This window comes from Tamandua tetradactyla, chromosome 2, assembly GCF_023851605.1.
Source record: "Tamandua tetradactyla isolate mTamTet1 chromosome 2, mTamTet1.pri, whole genome shotgun sequence".
Classification (NCBI taxonomy): domain Eukaryota; kingdom Metazoa; phylum Chordata; class Mammalia; order Pilosa; family Myrmecophagidae; genus Tamandua; species Tamandua tetradactyla.
The window spans coordinates 82,348,338-82,374,642 of NC_135328.1; the positions used below are offsets into that span (position 1 = coordinate 82,348,338).

The window sequence follows — 26,305 nt, forward strand, 5'->3', positions numbered from 1 at the left end:
GAGAGTGATAACGTTTCACAGTGTGCAAGATATTTGGTTTGTGGGTATTTAGGAATAGCCACGAATCCGAACAATCACAGCACCCCACCAGGTGAATGGGAGAAACGACTCCTTTTGTTTTCAATTGTTTAGTGTTCCCACTGAGCTTTTCCCGGCCTTTACCTGTTCTGTGAGTGTCACACTCTAGTCAGAATGGTTTACACGTTAGAAAGGAGTATCCAGATAATCCTCCTGAAGAGAAAATATGCCCTTTGATGTGGTCACTATAGAATAAAGCTGCTGCAATCCAAGGAGAATTTGTATCTGTGCTGTTATTACCTCTGGAAGAAGTAACACAAAATACTAGAAGTGGTTGTGGCCGGTTAAAGAAGAAATGTCAGATACTGCTGACGGACAGTATCCAGAGTATTTTGGATATAAATGTCAGAGTGATTTCTAGTGGTCAAGCATGTGTTAGACACAGCGTCTAGCATGCTTGATTATCACGAAGTGTTGTTTGTTTTATTAGAAGAGTCCTATCAAGTTCTTTGGACACTAGAAAACATGGGAGCATTTGTGTGATGTGAGGCTGGGGTTTTGATGACTGGAAGGGCTTGTGAAACTGATCACATCTCTGGGACGTGGTTCAAAGGATATCACGTTGACCCTGAAATCTTTGTACAGCAGAATGGCATTTTATCAGGCACGCCAGGCCGCTGAAGCCCATGGTCTTTTCCTTCAGAAACTGATCTCCAAGAACCTATGTATGTTTATTTATCCCGTTGATTTCAGATAGAATGTGTCTTCAAGTTTTTCATCTTTAGGCCGTTTATGCAAATTGAGCCCAGAAGGTATAAAGTCCGCTAGAGTGGGTGAATGGGAAAGTACGTAGACCTCGAAGAAATTCAGCTGTTTCCTTTGTATTCTCCTTTCTGTTGCCCTTCATCTGGTTTCTTTCCAGGGACCCTTTCCTCCCCACTCTTCCTGTCCTTGTAGTATGATTGTTGACATTTGAAAATTTTTGCTTTAATTTTGGAAAGAATGACATGGTGTTTTTGGTGTTTGAATAATAATAATTCATTATAAAATAATGATAATTCCTCATTTCCTGTATATGTCAGACACTGTCCTTGGTGCTTTCCTTGACACTATCCAATCTAATCTGTGCAATGCCCTCTTCATAGACTAGGAGCTGATATTTAGAGAGATTAAGCAAATGACCCAAGATCCCCCACCTAGCAGAGCAAGATTCAAACCCAGTAACATTTCCCTAAGCCACAGATCTTTCCACTATACCCCATGCCCTAGAAAAGGGCACACGATATATCTCATATATGGATGAGAGAAATGTCATGTTATTCCAATGTTAGACATTTTGAAAATAAATTATAGTATCCTTATTTTTTTGTGATGTTTGGAAGATGACATTTTAGAAAAATTAGAATAAAATTACTATTTACTAATTATTAAAACATGAACTAGCTTGTAACTCTAGCCTGTTCTGAAAAATAGGTTTATTTAGACTTTTTCGTGTAAAGACTGTTCTTAGCTAACCTTTTCAGTGCATCATGAAGACATTTCCTTTAGTAGACTAAGGAATGTACAGTAAGATATATATTTTGTAGATACCTACTCAAAATGCTTAATGACTAATTTAGAGAACTAAGGAGCTGCCCAATATAAATCATCCAGAGTGAAGAAATAAGACTTTTATGAATTAAGTTGCATTTTATTCCTAGTGAGCTTGGCTGTCACTGCAACCCAAACAGACTTTGTGTTCAAGGGAGCATGTCAAAATATTGTAGCTTTATTATGTGATTTGTTTTTACTGTTGGTAATTTTCGTTTACATCCTTGAGTGGCTGGTTGTCTGCAGGAGTAAGTATATTTAACTAAACTTTTCGTGAGTTTAACATGGAACACACCCGCTCCTCTTCTCTCACATCTGGCACATTGCCCTGAATGGGTTTTAAATCTCCTTTAAAAACATATTTAAATGCAGTGCTTAGGGTGTGAAAGGGATTTAATATGAAGACTACTTATATGCTGAATACAGGCAACGTCCTTGCCTTTTATCTCTGCCTTCCTCTTAGGTCCTTGTGCAGCTCTTAAGATTTGTCCATTTTTAACTTAACCCAGATCTAGCCACCCTTCTGCCTACAAGGACTCCTTATTACCTGCTGAATCAAGCTCAGTCTCTGACATTCAAAGTCGTCCATAATTTAGCCTCAACTTACTTTTCTGGTTTCATGGCCCACGCCTCCCTTTACACACTTGAGCTTCAGTTGAAGCGCTGGCCCTGCCCTGAAGGTGCTCTGTGCCGTCCTCCCTCCATACTCATCCTGGTTCCTCTTGCAGTACCAGCCTCATCCCTCTCCGCACATGCCCCCAAGCGAGTAATCTGTTACAGAGCAGACTTTCAAAGTCCATAATTCCTCACATATTTAGTATCAATTTACCTAGAAAGAGTATATTCAAGTGACTGTAAAAATAAGTCACCAGATTTTATCCCACTGAACACACTGAGAAAATCGAGAGGTACACTTTGAGATGAGGCATTCCTAAGAACTAAGATCCCAGCTGTTGATGCTGCCAGAATGTACACAGGCCACAACCCTTCAGGCTTTGCCTGTCACGAGTTTGGCCCCAGCTGTGTGCATGCTGTTGGAAATCTCATCTGCATAGTTGTTTCTTTGTAAATGAAACATTTGGAATATGAGCATGGCAGGAAGTTGAACCAGTGTTTGGGAACCATTAGGACATATGTGTTTGGGGTGGGGAAGGAGGCATCTCTATGTGTAAGAAAGTCCTGCATCTAACCCAATTTGATTCAACAGCATTCATTCCCAGTAACATACAACCCCCCTATTTTTCAGTTACTTACTTCATGTAAAAATGTTTTGTGCTCTGAGTTTTATCAAAAAGCATGACATGAGCCTGGAGCAGTAATATTTAGTGCAAGTAGCTAACGTTTATTGAGTGCTTATTTTATATAGTGAGCTCTCCATGCAGCCTCTTTTAGTCCTTCATCTGTAAAGTGGATATGTTATTAAATGTATAAGTGAGGAAACTTACACAAGGTAGGGAAGCTTACTCAGTGCCCTACACCTTTTATGTGGCAGAGCCTTTTGCCCAATCCAGGCTGTTAAATATCCCAAGCTCATTTACATCCTATGGTCAAAGCAGGAATCTGCTGATACTGTTTATGCAAAAATGCAGTGATGTCCCCCCATCCCCACCCTCAATTTCTGCAAGTACAACGGGTTGTTTAAGGAGGTAGATTATGTGTTGTGGGCTCTTCCGCTTGTGCTTAGGGTCTACATGGTATTATCTGGGCCTTTCTCTGAGTTCTTGTTCTTGTGCTAGATATCTAAATAAGCAATGTAGCCTGAAGCTGTGATACTGTTAGCTCTTTTCACATTAGGTTTTCTATGTCATGATTTGGGTATGCAGGGCAGCTCTGTTTTCATAGAACTCCAGAGAATTGCTGTTTTCTTCTCAATTTAATAATATATCTAGTCCTTATCCTTATTTTCATACCCTCATATTTTAGAATATGGGATTTATAAATTTTAGTTTTTATAACCATGTTAAACTTGCATGTTACTGTTAACTTAAAAATAAAATTGTTTCCTTTTTAAATGGGGCCAAAGATGACTTTCTAGAACATTTTATGCATTCTGGGAAAATTCATACATTCCTGGAAAATGAGGGGTAGAGACTGAGGCTATCCTTCTCCTTTTATGAAAGCACCAAAGTAATCTAGGTTTTTTGTGTCTCTTTTGGGCTCATTTATCTACCATTCTTTTCTGACCATCTCAGAGAAATTACTGTGGACATGGGATTTTCTTTAATACAATTTTATTTGTTTTTAATAGAGGAAATGCATGCCGAAATCTGTTATGCCGAGTGTCTCCTACAGAAAGCAGCACTCACGTTTGTGCAGGTAATGAACATTTAGCTTAGAATTGGTACTGGCTGGGAAGGCTGCCAGCAGGGCATAGAGAAGTGTGGTTCATTCTTTGCCTGTGCTTCAGTTCTTTTGATTTAGAGTTATAATGAAAGATATTTGTTATTCTGTTAAACTTCACCTGAAAAAGAGACTCCAGGGAACTTTTTTTCTAGTCAAATGCACTTAAAGTCTGTTTTGACCTTCAGTGTACTGGGATCACTGCTTTTAAAATAAACTTGTCTTGCAACTTCCATACCTAGTTTCAAGATTCTTCTCTGTGTGAAAACTGACTGGTCCTTTTTGCACTTGCTGAAGGTGGAGTGCTGCAGAGGACTTGCCGTGTAGTGGAAACTTCCTTCACCCTTGGCCATCTCCTTCTTACACCAGATGCTTTAGCAAAGCTCAGTTACGCGTGCATACATGAACAGCCAACCTTTTCTTAAAATCTTACATAAGATTTTATTTTTCCCTCTTTCTATTCTCATTTCCCTATCTTGCTTATTTCTTCTTTTGAAAGAGCAGTTTTATAGTATCACTGAACAAAACAATGAATCCTTAGTTGGAGTTTTAATTTCATCTTTAAGTAACTGTTAAAATCTTACCTTGTCTGTCACTGTATCTTCCAAGACTTCTATAAAACATAGATTTCTACATCATGGCTAACTGGCGGTAATGAGGGGGATGGTAAGGTAGAGGTATGTTCTAGTTCGCTAGCTGCCAGAATGCATTATACCAGAAACGGAATGGCTTTTAAAAAGGGGAATTTAATAAGTTGCTAGTTTACAGTCCCAAGGCCAAGAAGATGTCCCAGTTAAAACAAGTCTATAGGTCCCATCAAAGGCATCCATCCAGGGAAAGTACCTTGGTTCAAGAAGACCAATGAAGTTCAGGGTTTCTCTCTCAAGTGAGAAGGCACGTGGCGAACACAGTCAGGGCTTCTCTCTCATCTGGAAAGGCACGTGGCGAACACAGTCAGGGTTCCTCTCTCATCTGGAAGGGCAGATGGTGAACACGGCATCATCTGCTAGCTGCTTCTCCTGGCTTCCTGTTTCATGAAACTCTCCGGGAGGCGTTTTCCTTCTTCATCTCCAAAGGTCGCTGGCTGGTGGACTCTGCTTCTCGTGGCAGTGTCGTTCTGCTTTGCTCTCTCTGAATCTCTCATTCTCCAAAATGTTTCCTCTTTTATAGGACTTCAGAAACTAATCAAGACCCATCAAATTGGGTGGAGACACATCTCCCCTAATCCAGTTTAACAACCACTCTTAATTAAATCACATCTCCAGGGAGATGATCTAATTACAGATTCACCATTATGAAATGGGATTTTGATTAAAACATGGCTTTTCTAGGGTCCATACATCCTTTCAAACCAACACAAGGTAGCATAGAGATTAGAAGGAGGCAGAAATTAACATATACAATGGAAAATCTTCCTCGGTCCCAGCCTTTTAAATTGTTTTGAGAGTTGCTTCTCCCTTTTTCTGGAGTTTGACCTCTTGGGTAGGATTTTGGTTAGTAAAATTGAATCCATGACCCTGTTTCTAAAACTCTATATATTATGAAGTCTACTTGTAAACACAGTCTTACCATCTTAGTAAACATCATAATGTTAGTCACGGAGGGTCCCAATTTTTTTCTGATGTGTTTTCCAAATGTAGATTTTAAAATTTGGGATTTGAAGGCTTCTTTATATCTAGGGATATGAAATGAAACATCCATGGCTCTTCCTTCTTCCTCATGCCCCTATATCCGATCAATTTCGTAGTCATGCTTCTTTTGTTTTTTAAAGATTTAGCAGCTCCATCTCTGCCTCTGTCCTGGATATCATTGTTGTGCTGAAGCTACTTATCAGCTCTTCCCTAGACTGCACGGCAGCCTGGCTCCCAGGTGTCTCTAATCTCTCTCACCCCCAGCCCATTCTCCATTCTGTAATCGAGTATCCTCTCAAAAATGAGAACCTGACTTTGCCATTCGTCTACTTCTGCATTTAGTGGCTCTCTTTGACTGTGGTGGGGTGGTTCTATATCAGAATATCAGAAACGGGAGAGGATTTTTCAAACTAAATTGGTATCTCTCCCAAATTCTCTCCTTTCCTTATTGCAGATACCCTCAGGTACTGCTGACAGAATACTTCTTATTCCCTTCTTTGCAGTAGGCAGTGCTGAGTTAGATATGTCCAGATAGCCAAGTATGCCATGAGCCTTAATACTTCCCTGCCTTCCCACCTGACTTTTCCTATGTTTGCCAAGTTCACATCTCACTTGCCTTCCTTCACCTGGCTACTTCCTAATCATCTTTTGTTCTTTAAGTAGTGATGCTTCCAGGAGGCTTTTCTGGCCTTGTTGGTGCCCCTCCTGCGTGCTCTCATGACATCCTGTGCAGGTCTCCATCTCTGTGCATGCATCCTCCACAGCATGTTGTATTGTTTTCATCTGGTTTTGCATTTGGGTGTGTTGTGTACAATAAGCATTCAGCGACTGTTTGATGAATCAAAAAATAAAATACTCTTATTTGAAGCAGATTTTAATCTAATTTAAGACGTTCTTTTGTGGCCAATATTTGAACTTTTTGTATAATAAGATTTCTTAAAATAAGAAGGAAAAAATTATGTTGTATCATGAATTTTTTATACGTTGACTCTTATAGTTGAAAAGTTAAATATTTAAGTAATAAATGAAATTGGTAAACCAAACTCAGTTTTTGTTTTGTGTCAGAAGTATGCTTAAGGGCACTGGAAATTAATACCGGAACTTCTTTCCAATATAAGTCGACTAGAAAAACAATGTTCCTGGAAGTGTGATACATGGGACTGTCTCTATTAGCACCATCCATTAGAGTCATTTACTTCAAGTGGTTATTTAATATATAAATTATAAAATGATTCTCTTGAAATCCTACAATGTCTGACCCTGAAAATAGTGCTCTTCATGACCAGCTGCCTCAATTTTATGATCCATTACCAATAGGCTAAGACAAGTGAAGTGACTTTTTTCCCAAAACAAAATTGCATGTTATTGACAGAGCCAGTTTAGAACCCAGACCAGTTATTTTTGGTCTGGAAATGTGTATGAATTAAATTCGCAATATTAAATAAAATCGGTTATTTATTTAACAGGGTCAGTTAAAGTACCCTGTGAAAGAGGAAGCATAGACCAAATTATTGGAGTATAACACACTGGAAAGTTTAGCCTTAGAACATATCCTTAAAATCAACCATTTTGTAGTCTTTTGAATCTAGAAGAAAAGAGCTTAAAACATGATGGCGTTTATTGAACTAGGCTTGGACTAGCACATGGGGGCCCCTACTTGGTAAGGATTACTTCCTGAATAATATAAGTAATGCAGGGATTGTTAAAATGTTCTCTTTTTGCTGCTAACTTGAAAGAAACATTACAAAAAACAACTTTTCAAAGCAAGGAGAATGTGTGAATTTTAAAATTAAGTGCTCAAACCTAGTTTGTTTTAGTCACACAAATACACAGTGATGGAAACAGTTGAAGAATCTTTTGCTAAATGAGCTAATTATTTAATTGAATTATTTTCAGGATGAAAATATGATCAGCTTCATCAAAGGTGGACTCAAAATTAGAACAAGTTACCAAACATATAAGTAAGTTAAAAACTAAGATATGAGGTTTTAACGTGATTTGTGTTTAGTCATATGCTATAGTCTTATCTGTTTACCCACGTAGCATTTTATACTCCAAAATTCTCAGAAACTAAGTGCGGCTAGGTTTTTTAATTTGGTATCAGTAAATGCTCTTGATTTTGGCTTTTTGAGTTTGTATTCAGTGCCATAGGACAAAGGAACTTAAGTTTAAAAATCATCTTTAGAGCAAAATTGCTGAAAAGAAAGCAACTGGCATAATTTCTGATTAGATAATTTTAGTTTCTATTTCCTAAAAACAACATAAATTTAAAATGACAGGTATGCCTTTGGTTTAGACTCTAGAGAAGTACTACCCAGTGGAACTTTCTGCATTGATGGAAATGTTCTAGCTCTGTGCTAAGACAGTATTCTGCTGTTGGGTGTATGTTTGATTAAGGTGAACCATAGTGCTGTTCATATCTTCTGTATCCTTATAGATTTTTATCTCGCTGTCTATCAATTGCCAGTGTTAAAACCCCCAGCTTTGATTATGGTGCCATCTAGCTTCCCCTTTAGTTCTGTGAGTTTTTGCTTTGTATTCTTTGAACTTTAGTTATTTAGGCTCATATATATTTGTGGTTGTTTTGTCTTTCTGATGAATTAATCCTTTTATCATTACGAAATATCTCTATTTAGCTCTAGTAATACTCCTTATTTTGAAATCTATTTTGTGTGATATTTATATAGCCACTCATGTTTTTTTATAATAAGTGTTTGCATGTTATATATATTCTTTTACTTTACACCTATGTTTGTAGGTTTAAATTACAGAAACTTAATTTTTTTGTATTCAAATTACAGTTCTTTTAGATGTGCATAGTTGGGTCTTGTTTTTTTTTTATCTAGTATGACATTTGATGTATTTGCATTTATAACTACTGTTTTGCTTTTTGTCTTTGCTTCATTTGTTCCTCCCCTACTTTTCTTTCCTGTTTTTAGTTTAAAACATTAAAAAAAGTTTAGTATCATTCCTCTATTGGTTTCTTAGCTATATACCTCTTTAATTTTTTTAGTAGCTGCTGTAGTGATTACAATACACTTATTAACTTATTACAGTCTACTTAGAGTTAATATGTGCCACTGCGCATAAAATATAAGAACTTGTAAAAGTATAATTTCATATACCACCTATTATCCCTTAACTCTTATGATATAAGCTACACCCATATATATTATAATCCCCACAGTGCAGTGACAAACTTTTGCTTTAAACACTCATATGCTATAGTTGACCCACATGTTTATTTATTATTTTTGTTTTTCATTCATTTCTGTTTATTTTTAGACTGAAGAACTTCCTTTAGCATTTCTTGCAGTACATTCTGCTTACAAGTCCTCTCTTTTCATCTATTTGAAAATGTTTTTACTTGAGTCTTAATTTTTGAGGGATCTTTTTGCTGCGTACTGTGTTCTGGATTAGCAGTCTTTTCTTTCAGTCCTATAAAGTTGCCCTTCCCTTGTATTTTGGACTCCATTGTTTCCCATCAGAAATTAGCTGTCATTTCTGTTATTGTTCCCCTGTATGTAATGTGTCATTTCTTCTGGCTGCTTTGAAAACTTTGAAGTACCTAAGTATTTCTCTGAGAAATTTGTAACCATTGTTTCTCCAGATATATTTTTCTGCTGCATCCTTATTCTGTCCTCTCCTTCTGAGATTTCATTTACACATTTTTCTGCTTGATTTTGTTCAATAGGTCACTGAGGCACTGTTGATGAAAAAAGTAATTTTATTTGATTGCTTTTCAAATTGGATGATATCTCTTGATCTCTCAGTCAAGGTCATTGATCCTTTTTTCTGCCCATTTCAGTATGCTGTTAAGCCTATCCAATGCCTTTTAAAAATTCAGATTTTATACTTTTCCATTCCAGAATTTTCATTTGATTTTTTGTTGTTATTGTTGAACAGCAGGACTTTTTTTTTTTTTTAACATGGGCAGGCACTGGGAATCGAACCCGGGTCCTCGGGCATGGCAGGCAAGCACTCTTACCTGCTGAGCCACCGTGGCCTGCCCTTACATTGATTTTTTTTTTTTTTTTTTTTAAACATGGACAGGCTCCGGGAATCGAACCCGGGTCCTCTGGCATCACAGGCAAGCATTCCTGCCTGCTGAGCCACCGTGGCCCGCAGACTTTTTTTTTTAATTAGAAAAGTTGTGGGTTTACAGAAAAATCACGCATAAAATACAGTTTTCCATATGCCACCTTATTATTAATATCTTGCATTGGTGTTATACATTTGTTACAATTGATGAAAGCACTTTTTATAATTGTGCTATTAACTGTATCCCATGGTTTTGCTTAGCGTTCACTGTTAGTGAACAGTTAGTACAGTTCCATGGATTTTTCAATAAAATTGTATTCTAGCTATATATATGTACACAACCTAATATTTCACCTTTTAATCACATTCAAATGCATACTTCAGTGTTGTTTAATGCATTCACAATGTTATGCTATAATCACCACCAAATATTATCAAAAATTTTCCATTGTCTCAAACAGAAATGCTGTACATTTTAAACCTAAGCTCTCCATTTCCTGCCCCACCACATTCCCTGGTAAGCTATATTCTAGATGCAGACACTGTGTGTTTGCTTATTCTAATTACTTCACATCGCTGAGATCATATAAATATTTATCCTTTTGTGCCTGGCTTGTTTTACTCAACATGATGTCTTCAAGGTTCATCCGTATTGGTGCATATATCAGAGCTTCATTCTGTTTTAGGGCTGAATAACAGTCCATTGTTTTGTATGTACCACATTGTGTTTATCCATTTGTTGTTTGTCGTACACTTGGGTTGCTTCTGTCTTTCGGCATTTTTGGATAATGCCACTGTGAACATCAGAGTGTAAATATCTACTCAAGTCCCTGCTTTGAACTCTTTTGGGTATATACCTAGAAATGAGATTGCTGGGGTCATTTGGTGACTTCATACTTAATTTTCTGAGGAACTGCCAAACTATCTTCCATAGTGACTGCACCATTTTATATTCCCACCAGCAATAAATGAGTGTTCCTGTTTGTCCACGTCTTCTCCAACACTTGTAATTTTCCATTTTTTAATAGAATTCATTCTAGTGGGTGTGAAATGGATATTTCATGGTTTTGATTTGCATTTCCCTAATGGCTAATGATGCTGAGCATCATTTCATGTGCTTTTTGGACATTCGTGTACCTTCTTTGGAGAAATTTCCATTCCATCTTCTGCCCATTTTTAAATTGGTTTGTTTGTGTTTTTATTGTTGAGTTGTAGGATTTCTTTATATGTTCTGGATATTAAACACTTATCAGATATGTGGTTTCCAAATATTTTCTCCTATTATTTAGGTTGCCATTGTAGTTTCTTGATAAAGTTCTTTGATACACAGAAGTTTTTAATTTTGATGAATTAACATCTATCTATTTTTTTTTCTTTTGAGACTTGTGCTTTGGGAATAAATCTAAGAAGCCATTGCCTAACACAACATCCTGAAGATGCTTCCTACTTTTTCTTCTAGGTGTTTTATAGTTCTGGCTTTTATATTTAGGTCTTTGATCCATTTTGAGTTGATTTTTATATATGACATTAAATAAGGATTCACCCTCATTCTTTTGCAAATGGAAATTCAGTTTTCCCAGCACCATTTGTTGAAGAGAATATTCTTTCCCAGTTGAGTGGTCTTTGCTCTCCTTCTCAAAAATCATTTGGCTATAAATGTAAGGGTTGAATTATGAACTCTCACTTCAATTCCGTTGGTCTATTTATCTGTCCTTGTGCCAGTACCATGCTGTTTTGATTACTGTGACTATAAGAAGTTTCAAGATAAGGGAAGTATGAGTCCTCTAACATCTTTTTTCTTTTTCAAGATGGGGGCTTTGGGTATTTGGGGCTCCTTACCCTTCCCTATAAATTTGATGATTGGCTTTTCTGTTTTTGCAAAGTAGCCATTGGAATTTTCACTGGAATTGTGTTGAATCTGAATCGCTTTGTGTACAATTGGTATCTTAACTATAATCAGTCTTCTAATTCATGAGCATGGAATCTCTTTCCATTTATTTAGGTCTTTTAAAATTTCTTTTAGCAGTGTTTTATAATTTTCTATGTATTTTTAAGTTCTCGGTTATATTTATTCCTAGACTTTTAATTCTTTTTAGTCACTATTTTAATTTGATTTTTTTCTTAATTTCTTCTTCAGATTGTTCATTACTAGTATATTGAAATTGCTGATTTTTGCATGTTGATCTTGTACCCCACTATTTTATTGAATTCATTTATTATCTCTAGGAACTTTGTGGTGGGTTTTTCAGAATTTTCTTTATACAGGATCATGTTATCTAGAATAGAGAAGGATTTACTTTTTCCTTTCCAATTTGGATGTCTTCTTATTTCTTTTTCTTGCCTGACTACCATGGCTAGAACGTCCAGTAAAGTGGTAAATAACAGTGGTGAAAGTGGCCATCCTTGTCTTGTTCCTCATCTTAGAGGGAAAGCTGAAAGCTTTCACTATTAAGTAGGCTATTAGCTGTGGGTTTTTCAAATATGCCATTATCATGTCGAAGAAGTTTCCTTCTATTCCTAGTGCTCCAAGTGTTTTTATGAAGGATGGGATGCTGGATTTTGTCAGATGTCTTCTGCCTCAACTGAGGTGATCATGTATTCTTTTTTTCCTTCATTCTATTAATGTGGTCCATTATATTAATTAATTTTCTTATGTTGAACCTCCCCTTCACACCTGAGATAAATCCCACTTGATCATCGTGTACAGTCCTTTTAATGTGGTGTTAGATTTTGTTTGTTAGAATTTTGTTGAGGATTTTTACATCTATATTCACAAGTGATAATGGTCTACAATTTTCTTTTCCTGTAGTATCTTTATCTGATTTGTTATGAGGGTGAAGTTGGCCTTGTAGAATGAATTAGGAAGCATTATTTTCCCTTCACTTTATTGGAAGAGTTTGAGCAAGATTGGGGCCAGTTTTTCCTGGAATGTTTGGTAAAAGCCCCTGTGAAGCCATTTGGTCCTGGACTTTTCTTTGCTGGGAGATTTTTGATGACTGATTTTGTCTCTTTACTAGTTATGGTTTATTGAGGTCTTCTATTTATTTCTGAGTCAGTGAGGTAACCTGTTTGTGTGTTTCTAGGAATTTGTCCATTTCATTCAAGTTGCTGATTTCTTGGCAGGGTATCCTCTTATAGTTCTTTTTATTTCAATGGGATCATTAGTAATGTCCCCCTTTTCATTTCTGATTTTAGTCATTTTTATCCTCTTTTGTCTTCACCAGTCTATTTAAAGGTTTGTTAATTTTATTGATCTTTTCAAAGAACCAATTTTTGTGTTTGTTGATTCTCTCTATTATTTTTTCTCTGTTTCATTTATCCCCACTCTATGTTGTTTCTTTCCTTCTGTTCACTTTGGGTTTAGTTTGTTCTTCTTTTTCTAGTTTTTCCAGTTTTGAGGTTGGGTTTCTAATTTGAAATCTTTCTTCATTATATAATATTTAGAGCTCTAAATTTCCCTCTCCACTCCTTTTGCTGTATCCCTGAGTTTTGATCTTTTGTATTTTTGTTTTTATTTACCTTAAGGTGTTTCCTAATTTCCTTTGTGATTTCCTCTTTAACTCATAGGTTAATTAAGGTAAGTTGATTAATTTCTACATGTTTGTGAATTTTCCACTTTTCCCTCTGTTATAGATTTCTACCTTTGTCCATTGTGGTTGGAGAAGATTCGTTGTATGATTTCAGTGTTTTTGAATTTGAGACTTGTTTTTGTAATTTAAGCTATGTTCTATCCTGGAGAATGACCCATGTGCACTCGAGAGGAATGTGTGTTCTGTTGTTGTTGGGTGAAGTATCTAAATATGTCTGTTAGGTCTAGCTGGTTTAGAATATCGTTCAAATCTTCTACTTCCTAATTGATCTTCTGCCTAAAAGTTCTATCCATTATTGAAAGTGGTTTATTAAAATTTCCTGCCGTTAATCTAGAACCATCCATTTCTCCCTTCAAATCTGTCAGTAATGGCTTCATTTATCTTGGGCATCATCATGCCGGTGATCTTCCTATGAAGACCAGATACTGTGATCTTTGGCTCCTCTATCACATGCCAAAGCACATGGTGGTATCTGATAGTCTCTTCCTTCTCATCCATGTTTTGTTGTTTTCAGCCTCTTGCTTCTATGGCTGTTTTTCTCTGTGTATTTGTTCCATTTATAAAGGACTCCAGTAATAGAATTAAGTCTCATCTTGAAAGAGATGGGTCACACCTAATTGAAGTAGCCTCATCAAAAGAGCCTACTTACAATGGGTTTACCCCTACAGGAATGGATTAGATTTAAGAATATGCTTATCAGGGATGCATACAGCTTCAAACCTCCACAATCTGTAACAGCATATCTATTTTTATGTCATTAAATATTTTTATTCATCATGACTTTTAATGGCTGCATTGTCTTCCAGCATGTGGATATACATATGAATATGTATAAGTGTTTGCACAGATGCAGTTGTCATCTTAGCCATATTCCTATTGTAGGATACTTTGATTGCTTAAAAATTTTCACTGTAAATTGTAATACAGTAAGTATCTCTGTGTGGGTAAATTTTTATACATCTCCATGATATTTCCTTAGAAAAGCTTCATTAAAAATTGACAAACTTTTTTCTAAAGGGCCAGAGAGTAAGTATTTTAGGCTTGTGCACCCTAAGGTCTGTCACAACCATTCAGTTCTGTGGCTGCAGTGTGAAAGTAGCCATAGGCAATAAGAAATGAATGGGTGTGGCTATGTTCCAAAAGTTAGCCAACCCTGCACTTTACCTACCGTTTTACCAGAAGTAGATGAACATGCTAGTTTGTTCTTATTAGGACTAGTTTTTCTGTTTTTTAAAATTAAAGTAATGCCTTATTATTATCAAGTGGCATACATAAATTCTAGAAAATTAGAAAATGGAGATGAACAAATATTTTTAAAAGGCACCATATACTCACCACTCAGTGTTTACAGTTGCTAACACCTAAATTTATTTTCTTGTAAATTATGTTCTATACATATTTAAAGTTGTGTAATTTTTAACCAAAATGAGAGTCCGCTGTACATACTCTTTTGTAAAAACCTGCTTTGTAAAACTAATGATCTGTACTTTTTCATGTCAATAAATCTTCATTTCATGTAATGTTTAGTCCATCTTCAGATTTTCCCAGGTGGTCCCCAAATTTGTTTTTTTAGCTGATATTTCTGAACCAGAATACAATTCAAAATTGTCTATTGTGTCTGTTTTTTATATCTATTAAGTATCTTTTATTCTTGAACAGTCTCTATTTTCATGACAGTTGTGGAAAAATTCAGGCCAGTTGTTCTGCAGAATGTCCCATTGATTTGTCTGATGGTTTCCTTGAATTTTCGTTTAGCTTGTCCCTCTAGCCCTCTGTATTTCCTGTAAACTAGAAGTTAGGTCTACAGGCTTGATAGATTCAGGTTAATAAATTTGTCTGGAATACATCATAAATGAATTTGTGTGCTTTATAATTGCCCTGGCCATTACCAATTTTTATGTCTTTATCACTGTTTTTGTTTTACTCTGATTAAGTAATTTACTCTGATTAGGTATTTGCCTTTTGAAGATGATGTGAATGGGAAAAAGAGAAATGTGTAGGAAAGAAATGAAAATGAGAAATCAGAAAGATTTGCTTAGATGAAGCAGGAAAAATTAAGAGGACAAATGGGCCCGCTGTGATAGGAATTTGCCTCCTTCCTTCAGTCTGTCCTAGTCACAAACTCGAATCTTTTGGCCTGTTTAAGACCATGGCAATCACAGTGATGTTCAAACCTTTTTGCCAGTAGTATCTCTGTTAGTTGGTGGATTGGACAGTTACTGCAGTGTGCATAGTAGCTGAGGAACTGAGCACTTCCAGGAAGATGTAAGAGCTCATTCGTCTGGTTCTGTGGCTTTTGGGTGATGCTTGCTCACATTTGAACCCTCTCTTGCTTTAAACCCAGAAGACTGGTTTTATGCTAAATAGCATAAAAATGCTTGGTTCCTTTTTCCTTAATGCTTATCACCCAGTGGCTTTAGGAGTAAACTCAGCACAAGATCCACTTAAAAATTCTGTAATATTTTGGCTAATGACATTTGTTTTATAATGTGTAATTATAAGTTTTGATTTTAAATTAACTTTCCGAGGCATAGTAAACTTACACTAAAAAAAACTTTTATTCTTTTTTTTCTTTTCTTTTATAACTGTTATTCTTCAATCCAGGGAATGTCTTTCTATCCTGCAAGTAATTCAGAAGAATAAACTTGAACAACAATTTCTCTCTGAATTTGAAGGGGGTGTCAAGCTTGGAATAGGAGCCTTTAATTTGGTAAGCAAATACTCATAAAGAAACAGAACTTGTTGTAGGAGAACCTATGGTTTTCAATATTTTCTCTTCCTGCTTTGAACTTCACCATGCATCCCAAACTGGGTTGGATGGCAAGTGGTAAGAGTGGGATCCGTTTTCCTGCTTTTTGACCCTGAATGCGTTGTAAAATTCTGTACATGCTCAGAGTAAGTTTGCACTGCACAACACAAGCGAAGCATCTGGCACTCTGAGTGGGCTTGTAAGCTTTTTGGTTAGAAGGAGCTTAGAATCCAGTTTCATTGTGACAGGAAAAATGTTTTTGCTTTGGCAATGGTAGTCCTGGAATTGTAAATACTTGAGGGAGTGATGTAATGATTTTGATGCTCTGGGTAGATGAAGAGTCTGAGCAGATATCTGTCAAATTGTGATATACTATTTAGAGATGTTGAAATTTTATTAAGGTTTTCCTGGAATCGGTGAGAAAATAAAGTGATAAAGAGAATCTTACAGATGAGTGGTCCTTAAACAGACTTTTGCTTCCCGGGAAAGGAAGCTTAAAGAAACCTTGTCTGGAGGTGAGCACTGAGGAGTTGCCTTTTTTTTTTTTTCTTCTTTTTTTTTTTAGGTTCAATGTTTTAGCTAAATGAAATTAAGTCATAAGTAATGACCTACAGTATGTAATGATTGAGACCTGTCTAGTAGTTTTAACTTAGCACTATTAACCACTTAATTTTAACTTGCCATTTTAACTTACCACTATTAACCATATAATCAGCATATTATTGAAGCATTGAAACTCTAAGTTGTTTGGAGTTTGACAGTTATCTATAGTTTGATCCACTAGCACATAATTATATTGTAGTTTTTCTCTCTTACAGATGCTGTCCCTTTTACCAGCAAGGATTATCAGACTACTAGAATTTATTGGATTTTCTGGAAACAGGGTACAGATTTAACTTTTATCTTAATTTTGACAGGGAAGATAAAACACTATCTATGGAATGTGAGGGCAATGTAACATGTCCTCCTAACTAGCATGATGATTATTGGCAATTTGCTTGCAAGACAATAAAGACACATTGGTTCTCGATCCTATGTTTTAGCAGTTAGGGTTTTTCAATTGGAAGAAAATAATGTTCACCTTTGTTACCTGAGTTCTGGGATTAAGAATTACGTTTTAGTTATATTACTGCTCCTGGATCTGTAGTGCTCATGTGTAGTTAAGATGCGCTTCTTAAAATTTTAGTGACCGCTGAGTCTTCATCTGCGAAACAAGCACGTTAGGCTAGATTTCCATGTTTAGTGTTTTTTTTATTCTAATGGATCAAATAGCACGGGAAGAGCATAGCTGCAGTATGTGGAATTTCCTTGTGTTTTTATAAGTTTCACTATAAAACTAAGAGGTAATTTGCTTTTCATGACTTTTATTAATTACATTGATGTGTGGTGGTTATTTTTATAGCTTAGAGTACTTATTAATCATAAAACTCAATGTGATAATACAACAGTTGTCTTATTGTAAAGCTGTCTCTATTGGTCAGGAGAGCAGGTTTTGAGAAATGTATAAGGACAAGTACAAGAAGCTATAATTTTTTTTTCCTACTCACTCCACTCTTCATAAGCTATTGCATGTTTAGGGTGATCCCTTCATGTTATGTTGCATTTTCTCTATTCTGAGTCCTTATTTCATGGTCACCTTCCCTTTGACCATTCATCTTCCTCCTCATTTCTTCATTGGCTCCAAACTGTCTCACGAGTAAAGTCCGAACTGGAACATGGATTCAAGAACTTTGCGATCTGACTCTAGCCAATATTTCCAGCCCCGTTACCTATATATTTTTCTTCCCCAATGCTCCTCTTAAACCAAGCAATTGATTTTCCCCATGGGCCCTTTGCTTTCCTGGATCCTTGCTTCTGTGGTCTCTCTGTTTTCAGATGCTCTTCCCAGTCACCTTCCTCTCACATACTGCTCTGTTGACAGCCTCTCCATCCATTAAGTTTGAGAAAAATGTCATGTTGCCGCAAAGCTGTCCCTTACGCTCTCCCAATGTGACTCAAGCATTCCTAACTCTTAGAAATAGTTCTTTATCTTTCTGTGGCACTTAAAATACCTGATGAGAAAACCATGTGTTCATGTACTGTCTTCTCTATCTGATGGAAAGATGTTTCATGACACGGGACTCACCGGAGTATCTTAAACTTCGATCCTCAATACATTTTCATGAAGTAATATTTTGATGAAAGAAATCAAGCATTTGTGTGAAACGAACATTACCTGTTTCTTTTCCTAGAATCCTGTGGTATAAAAGAATTTTTCAGATTTTCTTATGCCAGATTAAATATTGCTTCTATTTATTAATGAAAGCATCGCCACCATTCTAAGCTCTTGAAGGAGGGTCCCCACCTTCGTGGAGGATGGGGACACATGAGTTAGCATTTTAAAGTTTCTGTATATGATTTTCAGTCATGTTCTTTTTTGTCTAAGAAGCATTCAATTTCCACAGGAGTTGGGCCTCAAGCAGTTACAAGAAGGTGCATCAGGAAGAAGCATGAGGTCTCCACTATGCTGCTTAACTATCCTAGCTTTTCACACTTATATCTCCCTAATACTTGGTAAGTACTGAACTGCATTTTACATTGAAAGTTGATTTTCTTGTGTCTGCTGAGTAAGTGAAAATTTAGAAAAGTCAGTAGGAACCAGTAGTTCATATCTGTTCACTTTTTTTTTTAATAACCATGAAAAAAGGTTAAGAATTACTTTTCATATTTTAATAACATATCTTCAGTGATACTTGGCAGAGTGAGCGGAGTAGTTTCGTTCATTGAATATTTTTAAATATTTTTAGCTAAAAAATTTCTATAAAGCTTATTTAAGATGATATATTTTAACATATTTATATCAGATACATTTTTTAGTAGAAAATTAAATTTTGGTTAAAATAAATTAATATTGCTATTGAAGCCAGACATTGCAACTAGGAATCTAAAACAGCCACTTCCATTCTTAAGAATTAGTCTGTCCTCAAGTCCTCTTAAACTAAGTTACAGATGAGACTTGTCTTATTTTATTTCCCAAATGTAAAGATAACATTTTCACTTGTTCCCTGGTTAGGTCTTTGCATATATGTTAATGAAATGTGGAGAGTTAGTTATAAGTATCCACCATGTTTTATTAAGACTGAGGCTTTTCCTGTTAAATTTCTAGGTACAGGAGAAGTGAATATTGTGGAAGCAGAGAGGCTCCTTGCACCCTTCCTCCAGCAGTTTCCAAATGTATGCTTAGTATTTCAAGTGTATGTTTCACCCATAATTAATCAACAAGCACAGATTGTTTAACAGTGTGTTTTCTGCCTTTCTACACAGGGTTCGCTCATGTTGTTTTATCATGCCCGAATAGAGCTGCTAAAAGGAAATGTTGAAGAGGTAATGTATTTGGGGAGTTGTCCATATGGTGGAGTTATAGCATGTACTCATTCAACATAAGTAGCATTCAGCTATATGGACTAGACAGATGTAAAGAAAAAAATCTATAATTAAAAAGTTAAAATTTAATATTGTATATATCTTCTGTTATATAAAGTAGATTACTAAATAAGGTCTACATTTACACATAAAGCCCATGAGGCCGTTCAGGGTAGAATCTATCAGAATAGGAATAACATGTAAGCAATTTAAGAGATTTGCCAAAAAAAATTGGATTATTAGTGGTTTCTGCGTTTTGACCATGGAATCTAGCTCTTGCATAAGATGCAACTCTTTTGCACTTCATGAGGACATTATTCACTAAGTTCCTTGAACAAGGGCATATTGGAGTCAGAAGTAAAAAAGTGAGGAGCATTTCATATAAATACACTCATAGACAATTTTCTTCTACACAAATAGGATCAAACATATGTATCATTCTGTGATTTGCTTTTTTCTACTTACATTACATTTTGGATATCTTTCCAGGTCAGTATATCTAAATCTCCCTCATGCTTTTCAGTGGCTGAGTTTCATTCCATTAGATGAATATACAGTACTTATTAAAGCAATCTATTATTGATAGATACTGACTACTACAAACAATGCCATTACAAATGGCATGTTAGAAATGTATTTCTATGCACAGGGATATTTATATGACAGATTTTGATAAGTAAAATTCCTGGGTCAAAAGATATGTACGCTTTGATAGATCCAGAAAAATTGCCTTCCTAATTTAATTTGTTCCAATAATACTTGTTTCCAATTCTGTTTGCAGACAGCTCTGGACATTAGCAATCTTTTGTATTTTTGCCTATCTAATGGCCAAAAATTGGTATCTAATTTTTAAATTTATATTTCCCTGTTTACAAATTTCTTCATATGTATGCTTGTCGTTTGTATATCTTTTTTTTACTTATTTACCTGTTGACAGCTTTGTCAATTTTTCCATTGAATTGTTGGCCTTCTTAGTATTTTATAAAATTATTTAAGGCATTAAGCCTTAAATTATATATGCAGTGAATATCTTCTCTCCATCTGTCCGTTACCTTTTATTTTGCTTAAGGTGTATTTCACCCTATGGAAGTTTTGACTTTTTATTAACTCAAGTCTGTCAGTCTTTTTCTAAAGACTTCTGCTTTTTTTTTTTTTTTTAACAAAAAAACCCTTTATTTCATGACATTTTTTGGTTGAGTAGACTATTATCTTTCCTTTACTAGTAGAAGTTATCAACTAATGAGTGACTATGTGCATACTTATGTATGAGTTGCTTACATCCTCATTTTTCATGCTCATTTTCTTGGCATTTTTGGATGCTTTCCAATCCGTTAGGAATTGTCTTTCTATTTGTTTAATTTCTTTTTCATTAAGAAATTCTTCACATGTAGAAGTTAGTTGTCAACTGCTATAAGCTGATTAAGATTCTCCAATATTTCTAGGTCTCTTATGTCAACAATATTATTATTGCTGATATTCAGTATAGAGAAAGATTTTGCCAGAGAATGAAGAGTTCTGGGATCAAACAGAAGCTTTCCTCCAAGGGGAAGCCTCTGACTCTCAACATGAAGTTCTCTTAATTCTTCTAATCCTTCTATGACAGCAATGTAATTGACACCCAGATACAATTTTTCCAGTTCCTTTAACGATCTGAGGTTCACTATACATGAAATGCAATTGTTTTGTAGGTACATGTGGGTCAGATTTGTGGCAAAATTCAAGTTAGTAATTTGACTAATACAGTTATCATACAAATATAAAATCCTGAGATTTTTACAAAGTGAGAGGTCTTCAATTCCGTCTATATCTTTATCTGAAAAATTTATATGAGTTAGTTTCTTTAGGTGCTGTGAAATACTTTCTTCTTTTCGGGCTTTGAAACTGCTGGTTTTGGCAATTAAATCCATGGTCAGATGAACCGTAATTCCTCTATTAATCAAACTCTCAGCAATAGCTCCATTCTGATACCATGTCAAGAAGTAGGTCTAGGTATTGTTTATGCCCAACTTCCTTGGTTCATGAAGGCCAATGACCTTCAACGTTTCTCTCTCAGCTAGAAGGGCACATGGTGAACATAGTTGCATCTGCTGGCTTTCTTGTGGCTCTACAAAAGGATGGATGTCTGCATTTTATATCTTACTTTGGAAGGGACTCCCTTACCCCCATGTTATAAATTGCCAAGTACCACCCACAAAGTTAAATAAAAGGATAGAACTTAGCAATATCATTGCATGTAAGGAAAGGAACGTACTGTAATATTGAGTGGTTTAACGAATGATAATTTTGTTCATTTTTTTGTACAAAGTGTTTTATATATTTTTCCATTAGGTTATTATCTCCTAGTCTAATATCTGGATGATCAGCTTTATGCAATTGACTTATAGGCACAAGAGATATTCCGAAAATGCATTTCCGTTCAAGAAGAATGGAAACAGTTTCACCATCTCTGTTACTGGGAGCTAATGTGGATTTTTGTTTTCCAACAAAACTGGATGCAGGCGTATTACTATTCAGATCTGCTTTGCAAAGAGAGTAAATGGTCCAAGGTAAATTGAAGGTTTTCATTAATGTCATCTGTTTGATAATAAGTGGCCAGAATGGTCTTTATTTAGGACTGTTTGTTCAATAGCATGACACTAACACTAATTGCTCAGCTTGAAGAAGATCCATCAAAGCAGGAAATATGCATTAAGCACTGCTTTGGTTTGCAAAAGCTGCCAGAATGCAATATACCAGAAATGGAATGGCTTTTATAAAGGGAATTTATTAAGTTGCAAGTTTACTGTTCTAAGGCCAGAAAAATGTCCAAACTAAGGCATCCAGAGAAAGATACCTTGACTCAAGAAGGGTTGATGGTTCCAGAGCACTCCTGTCAGCTGGGAAGACACATGGCGAGTCTGCTAGCTTTCTCTCCTAGCTTCGTTTCAAAGGGCTTCCCCAGGGATGTTACCTGTTTTATTTTGTTTTTTTACCTTAAAAATACCATTATTGGCAATCATAAAATTTAATGAAACAGCACTGGAGAGTGGGGGAAGCTTCCTGGAACAGGGCACTGGAGGTGGGTTTCTAAACTTTGCTAGGTATAGGGCAAAAGGTTGGAGCTCTTAAAGTTCTGAAAACTGAATAGCCATACATTGCTATAATTTGTAAGCCGCAAACACTTTCAGGAAAGGTCAAAGAGGAACAAATGTTATACAGCTTATTTCTAAATCATTGGGAAGTGTCCAGGCAGAGGGAGCGCAGGAACTCATGTCTGGACTTTTAGAACTAAGGTTGTAAGTCTCTGAGATAATGCTGCAAGAGTGACCACACAGCACTGTATGATACATTTCCTGAGTTTCATTCTCTGTGTGGCAGAATCAGAGGCATTTTCTTTTGCATCTCCTCAGGTCTCTGGCTGTGTGGTCTCTTTTCAAAATGGTTCCTGCTTAAGAGACCCCAGTAAGCAACACCACCTTGGAAGGTGGACACACCTCACCCTGGAAGCCATGTAATCAAAAGATTCCACCCTGAATTGGGTGGATCGCATCTCCATGGAAACAACTTAATCAAAAAGATCCCACCCACAATTGCTGAGTCACATCTCCATGGAAACAACCTAATCAAGAGGTCCTGCCATAGACAATATTGAATCAGTATTAAAAACATGGCTTTTCTGGAGTACACAACAATTTCAAACCAGCACAAGTACCTATTGTTTATTGGCCCTCTATTCACAGTAGATGCTTAAAAAACCATCGAAAGAGTCCTTTTCAACAAAGACATTTTACCTCAAATGGTGAACCGCACTTATATTTAAAGCATTAACTCTCAAAAGTCTTGATAATTTCTCATAGATTTTCGGATTGCCCTGATGACATGGCTTTTTATGATAATCAAAATTAATTCTGATCCATTTATGAGAAGGTAGAAGAAATGAGATAATCTCTTGTCTACCTTCATAGCTATGAACACTATAGTTGTATGACACAAACATGGTCTAAATTAAATGAAAAGTAATTATATTCATTTGGAATAAGCAATATAAAGCTTTTTATTTCCCTTAATATTATACCTGGAAGATTTGTAGGTCATTCCTGATTTGCAAGTAAAAATGACAGGTATCAGGGGTGTTCTATAACTGGTTGTTTTCTTCCTTTCCTCAAGGCAACGTATGTGTTTTTGAAAGCTGCAATTTTGAGTATGCTTCCAGAAGAGGATGCAGAAGCAACTAAGGAGAATGTGATAACTTTGTTCAGGTAAACAAGACAGTATTTCCATCTCAAAAATCTTACACATATAAATGAGCACACAAATACATCTTTTTTCTTTTTCTCTTAATGTTCTCCCATGCTTCACCTTCATTTTTCTTTAATTGACCTAATCATTTGATACAGGAACCCTTAAAATAGTGCAATTTAACCAAGAGTCAACAACATGTCGTCCTTTTAGCAGAATTTTGCAGATATGTTGGTATGGTTGGGAATTCTGGGGTATTCTCAACCTGTCCTTTTATTTATATTTTGGGAATAGGGTTCTATTACTGGAACCTTGCTACTGAGTTTTAACACAATTTACTACATTTGTATTGCTACAAAAGATGTCAAAGAAGAAGAAGGGGCTTCTTGAGGAGGATGAGAAGGTTTGAACTCATTTTTGCAGAGAGTGGGAGGGTGAGGTTTGTGAAAGAGAATAGGGGGAATGGCAGACTGTGTAAGGGCTTGTTTGAGGTTGGGATTGGATGATGGTTTTATAAGACCAGTCTGCTCTCAGGTGCAGGGAAAGTGGACACTGGGAAGGAGGTCCATCCTGGGTTGGGATTTTTGCCAGATAGGTGTGAAGACTAGTAACAGAGGAGTTTATAGGCCAAAGCTTGCAGAAGTGAAGGACAGTGCAATCTAAGCTGGAATATAGAGGGACAGGAAGAAAGAAGGATACTGCTGGATTGGGAGAAAGTTGCAGGACAAGTGGGCTGAAAACAGCCAAGTTGGGAGGAGGTAGTGTTCAAATGGTGGCTGCTTGGATTAATACTTTGACCTAGAAAAGTTAGAATTGACAAAGCTTTGTGACTATACAAGTGGGTGACTGAGGTAGACAAAAAGAAAAGACCATAGGCCTCACTACATTCTTCAAACATAACTGATCCTTTTAAATGGAATCTTTTTTTTCCATTTAAAAATGTGGTCCACGCTTTGAGAAATAATGACTTTGCAGAACCATAGACTTGCCAAAACAAATTTGAAGGCATGACCAGGACCTTGTACATAGTTCACATTTTTTATCTACTTTTAAAATAAAATAAAATAAAAAAATAAGACTGTGCGTATCAACTGTAGAATCAGCATTGTTAGAAACCATAGTCTGATAAATGCCTCCTCTTATTGGTGAAATGTGTTTCCTCATTTCACATCAATCACAGATAATAGAATGGACTGAGAGTTACTGGAGTGAACTATATTAAGTTTTTTAGATCTCCTCCCATTTTCTCCACTGGAAATTAACTTTTCTCTATAGTAAAACAATTTCTCTGAAAATGACCAATCTTATTTTAAATTACCACTCTTATTTTTAGAAGAAAGCTTGAGATCCCATCTGTGATAACATATAAGTGGAGTAATGAAACTCCTAAAAATGAGTGTTCTCTTCAAAAAGACTCTGTGATCTTTAAAACATGAGGTTTCATGTCTCAGGCATGCTTCCTCTCCCTTCTCCCCTGCCCCACCCTTCCACTGCCTGTTCCTCTGTTGATAATGAACGTCAAGTGATGGGACATTCTGGTTTAAACTCCTCAGATTATGTGCAGAAATAACCTACCACAAGTTTTCCTTCTCTCTTGTTCCATCTTACTTTTACCGACATAATGGAATATTTCCCTGAATTCTTTCTTGGCATCCTGTTTGATTCATTCACAAGAATGCATATGAAGTGCTCCTAAGAGCAGACAGTCTTTTCCTTCTACTCTCATTTGTTTGTGTGTTTGTGAATTTCATAATTGAAATTCCTTAGAATTTTGAGAAGTTTTTACACATGGTGCATGGTATTAACTGGTCCCCACAATTGCCTACACATGGAAAACATTTTCTCAAATTATAAAAATTAACATTTTCTCAAATTATAAATTAATATTATAAATTAATTATCTTTTCAGCCACATTCTTTTGTAGGTCTGTTTCATACTTGTGGATAGGAACAGGAAATGTACAATGTAGATAATAGAGTGAAAAATACTTTGGAATCTACTGCTTACTTAGAGAAACTGCTGATTGTATACCTGGACTACCATGGCCATGTGTGATAGATGAAGACATTAGCTAAGTTGACTAGAAAGAAAAATGTGTAATCAGTGGTTCTCACGCTGTATCAAAATCATCTGGAGGGTTTACTAAAATCAAGGTTAATAAGCCCCACCGCTAGAGTTTCTGAGTCAGTAGGTGTGGGGTGGAGACTGAAAATTTGCATTTCAAACAGGTTTCTAGGTGATGCATAACTTGCTGGTCTGGGAGCAAGTCTGGGGACCAGTGAAAACCACTGGTGTAAATAACTGTACATGTTCTAATCACTTTGTCTTTTACTGGGGGTGGTGGCTGGGAATCTTCACAGACAGGTGGAAAGCTTGAAACAGAGAATAGCTGGTAAATCTATTCCTACTGAGAAGTTTGCTGTGAGGAAATCAAGACGTTACTCCATCTCCTTACCTGTACCTGTGAAGCTCGTCTTGCCTGCCCTGGTATTTGTGTTTATTTTATTTACTGTTTGAATTCCAGAAATAAAGTGTCTAGTCACAGCAGCAGAGGGCATATTTAACTTTTGTTGTGAAGTTTAGCTCAATTAAAAACAATTGTGTTTTTGTAAGCTGAATATTTATAAATAATTATTAATTTATTAATAATTATATAATAACAATTATAACTAGTGTCTTGTTTCGTGGGACTGTTTCAGACATTATGATAAAAGACTATTTAAAT

General features: G+C 36.0%; 1 protein-coding gene and 1 pseudogene across 12 annotated transcripts in view; one reads left to right on the forward strand and one right to left on the reverse strand.

Annotated features, from left to right (window-relative positions):
• TTC39B (tetratricopeptide repeat domain 39B) overlaps positions 1 to 26,305 on the forward strand; it is a 310,342-nt gene that overhangs the window by 262,868 nt on the left and 21,169 nt on the right. For all 12 annotated transcript variants that reach the window (XM_077148141.1, XM_077148146.1, XM_077148148.1 and 9 more), the window contains 10 exons: positions 3,857 to 3,924; positions 7,476 to 7,540; positions 15,815 to 15,920; positions 16,778 to 16,843; positions 18,404 to 18,512; positions 19,105 to 19,172; positions 19,263 to 19,322; positions 21,746 to 21,907; positions 23,508 to 23,599; positions 25,941 to 26,067. In XM_077148141.1, coding sequence (XP_077004256.1) covers positions 3,857 to 3,924; positions 7,476 to 7,540; positions 15,815 to 15,920; positions 16,778 to 16,843; positions 18,404 to 18,512; positions 19,105 to 19,172; positions 19,263 to 19,322; positions 21,746 to 21,907; positions 23,508 to 23,599; positions 25,941 to 26,067 — 923 coding nt within the window. The remainder of the gene's footprint in view (positions 1 to 3,856; positions 3,925 to 7,475; positions 7,541 to 15,814; positions 15,921 to 16,777; positions 16,844 to 18,403; positions 18,513 to 19,104; positions 19,173 to 19,262; positions 19,323 to 21,745; positions 21,908 to 23,507; positions 23,600 to 25,940; positions 26,068 to 26,305) is intronic.
• On the reverse strand, positions 20,708 to 21,527 carry LOC143675097 (protein phosphatase 1 regulatory subunit 42 pseudogene; annotated as a pseudogene).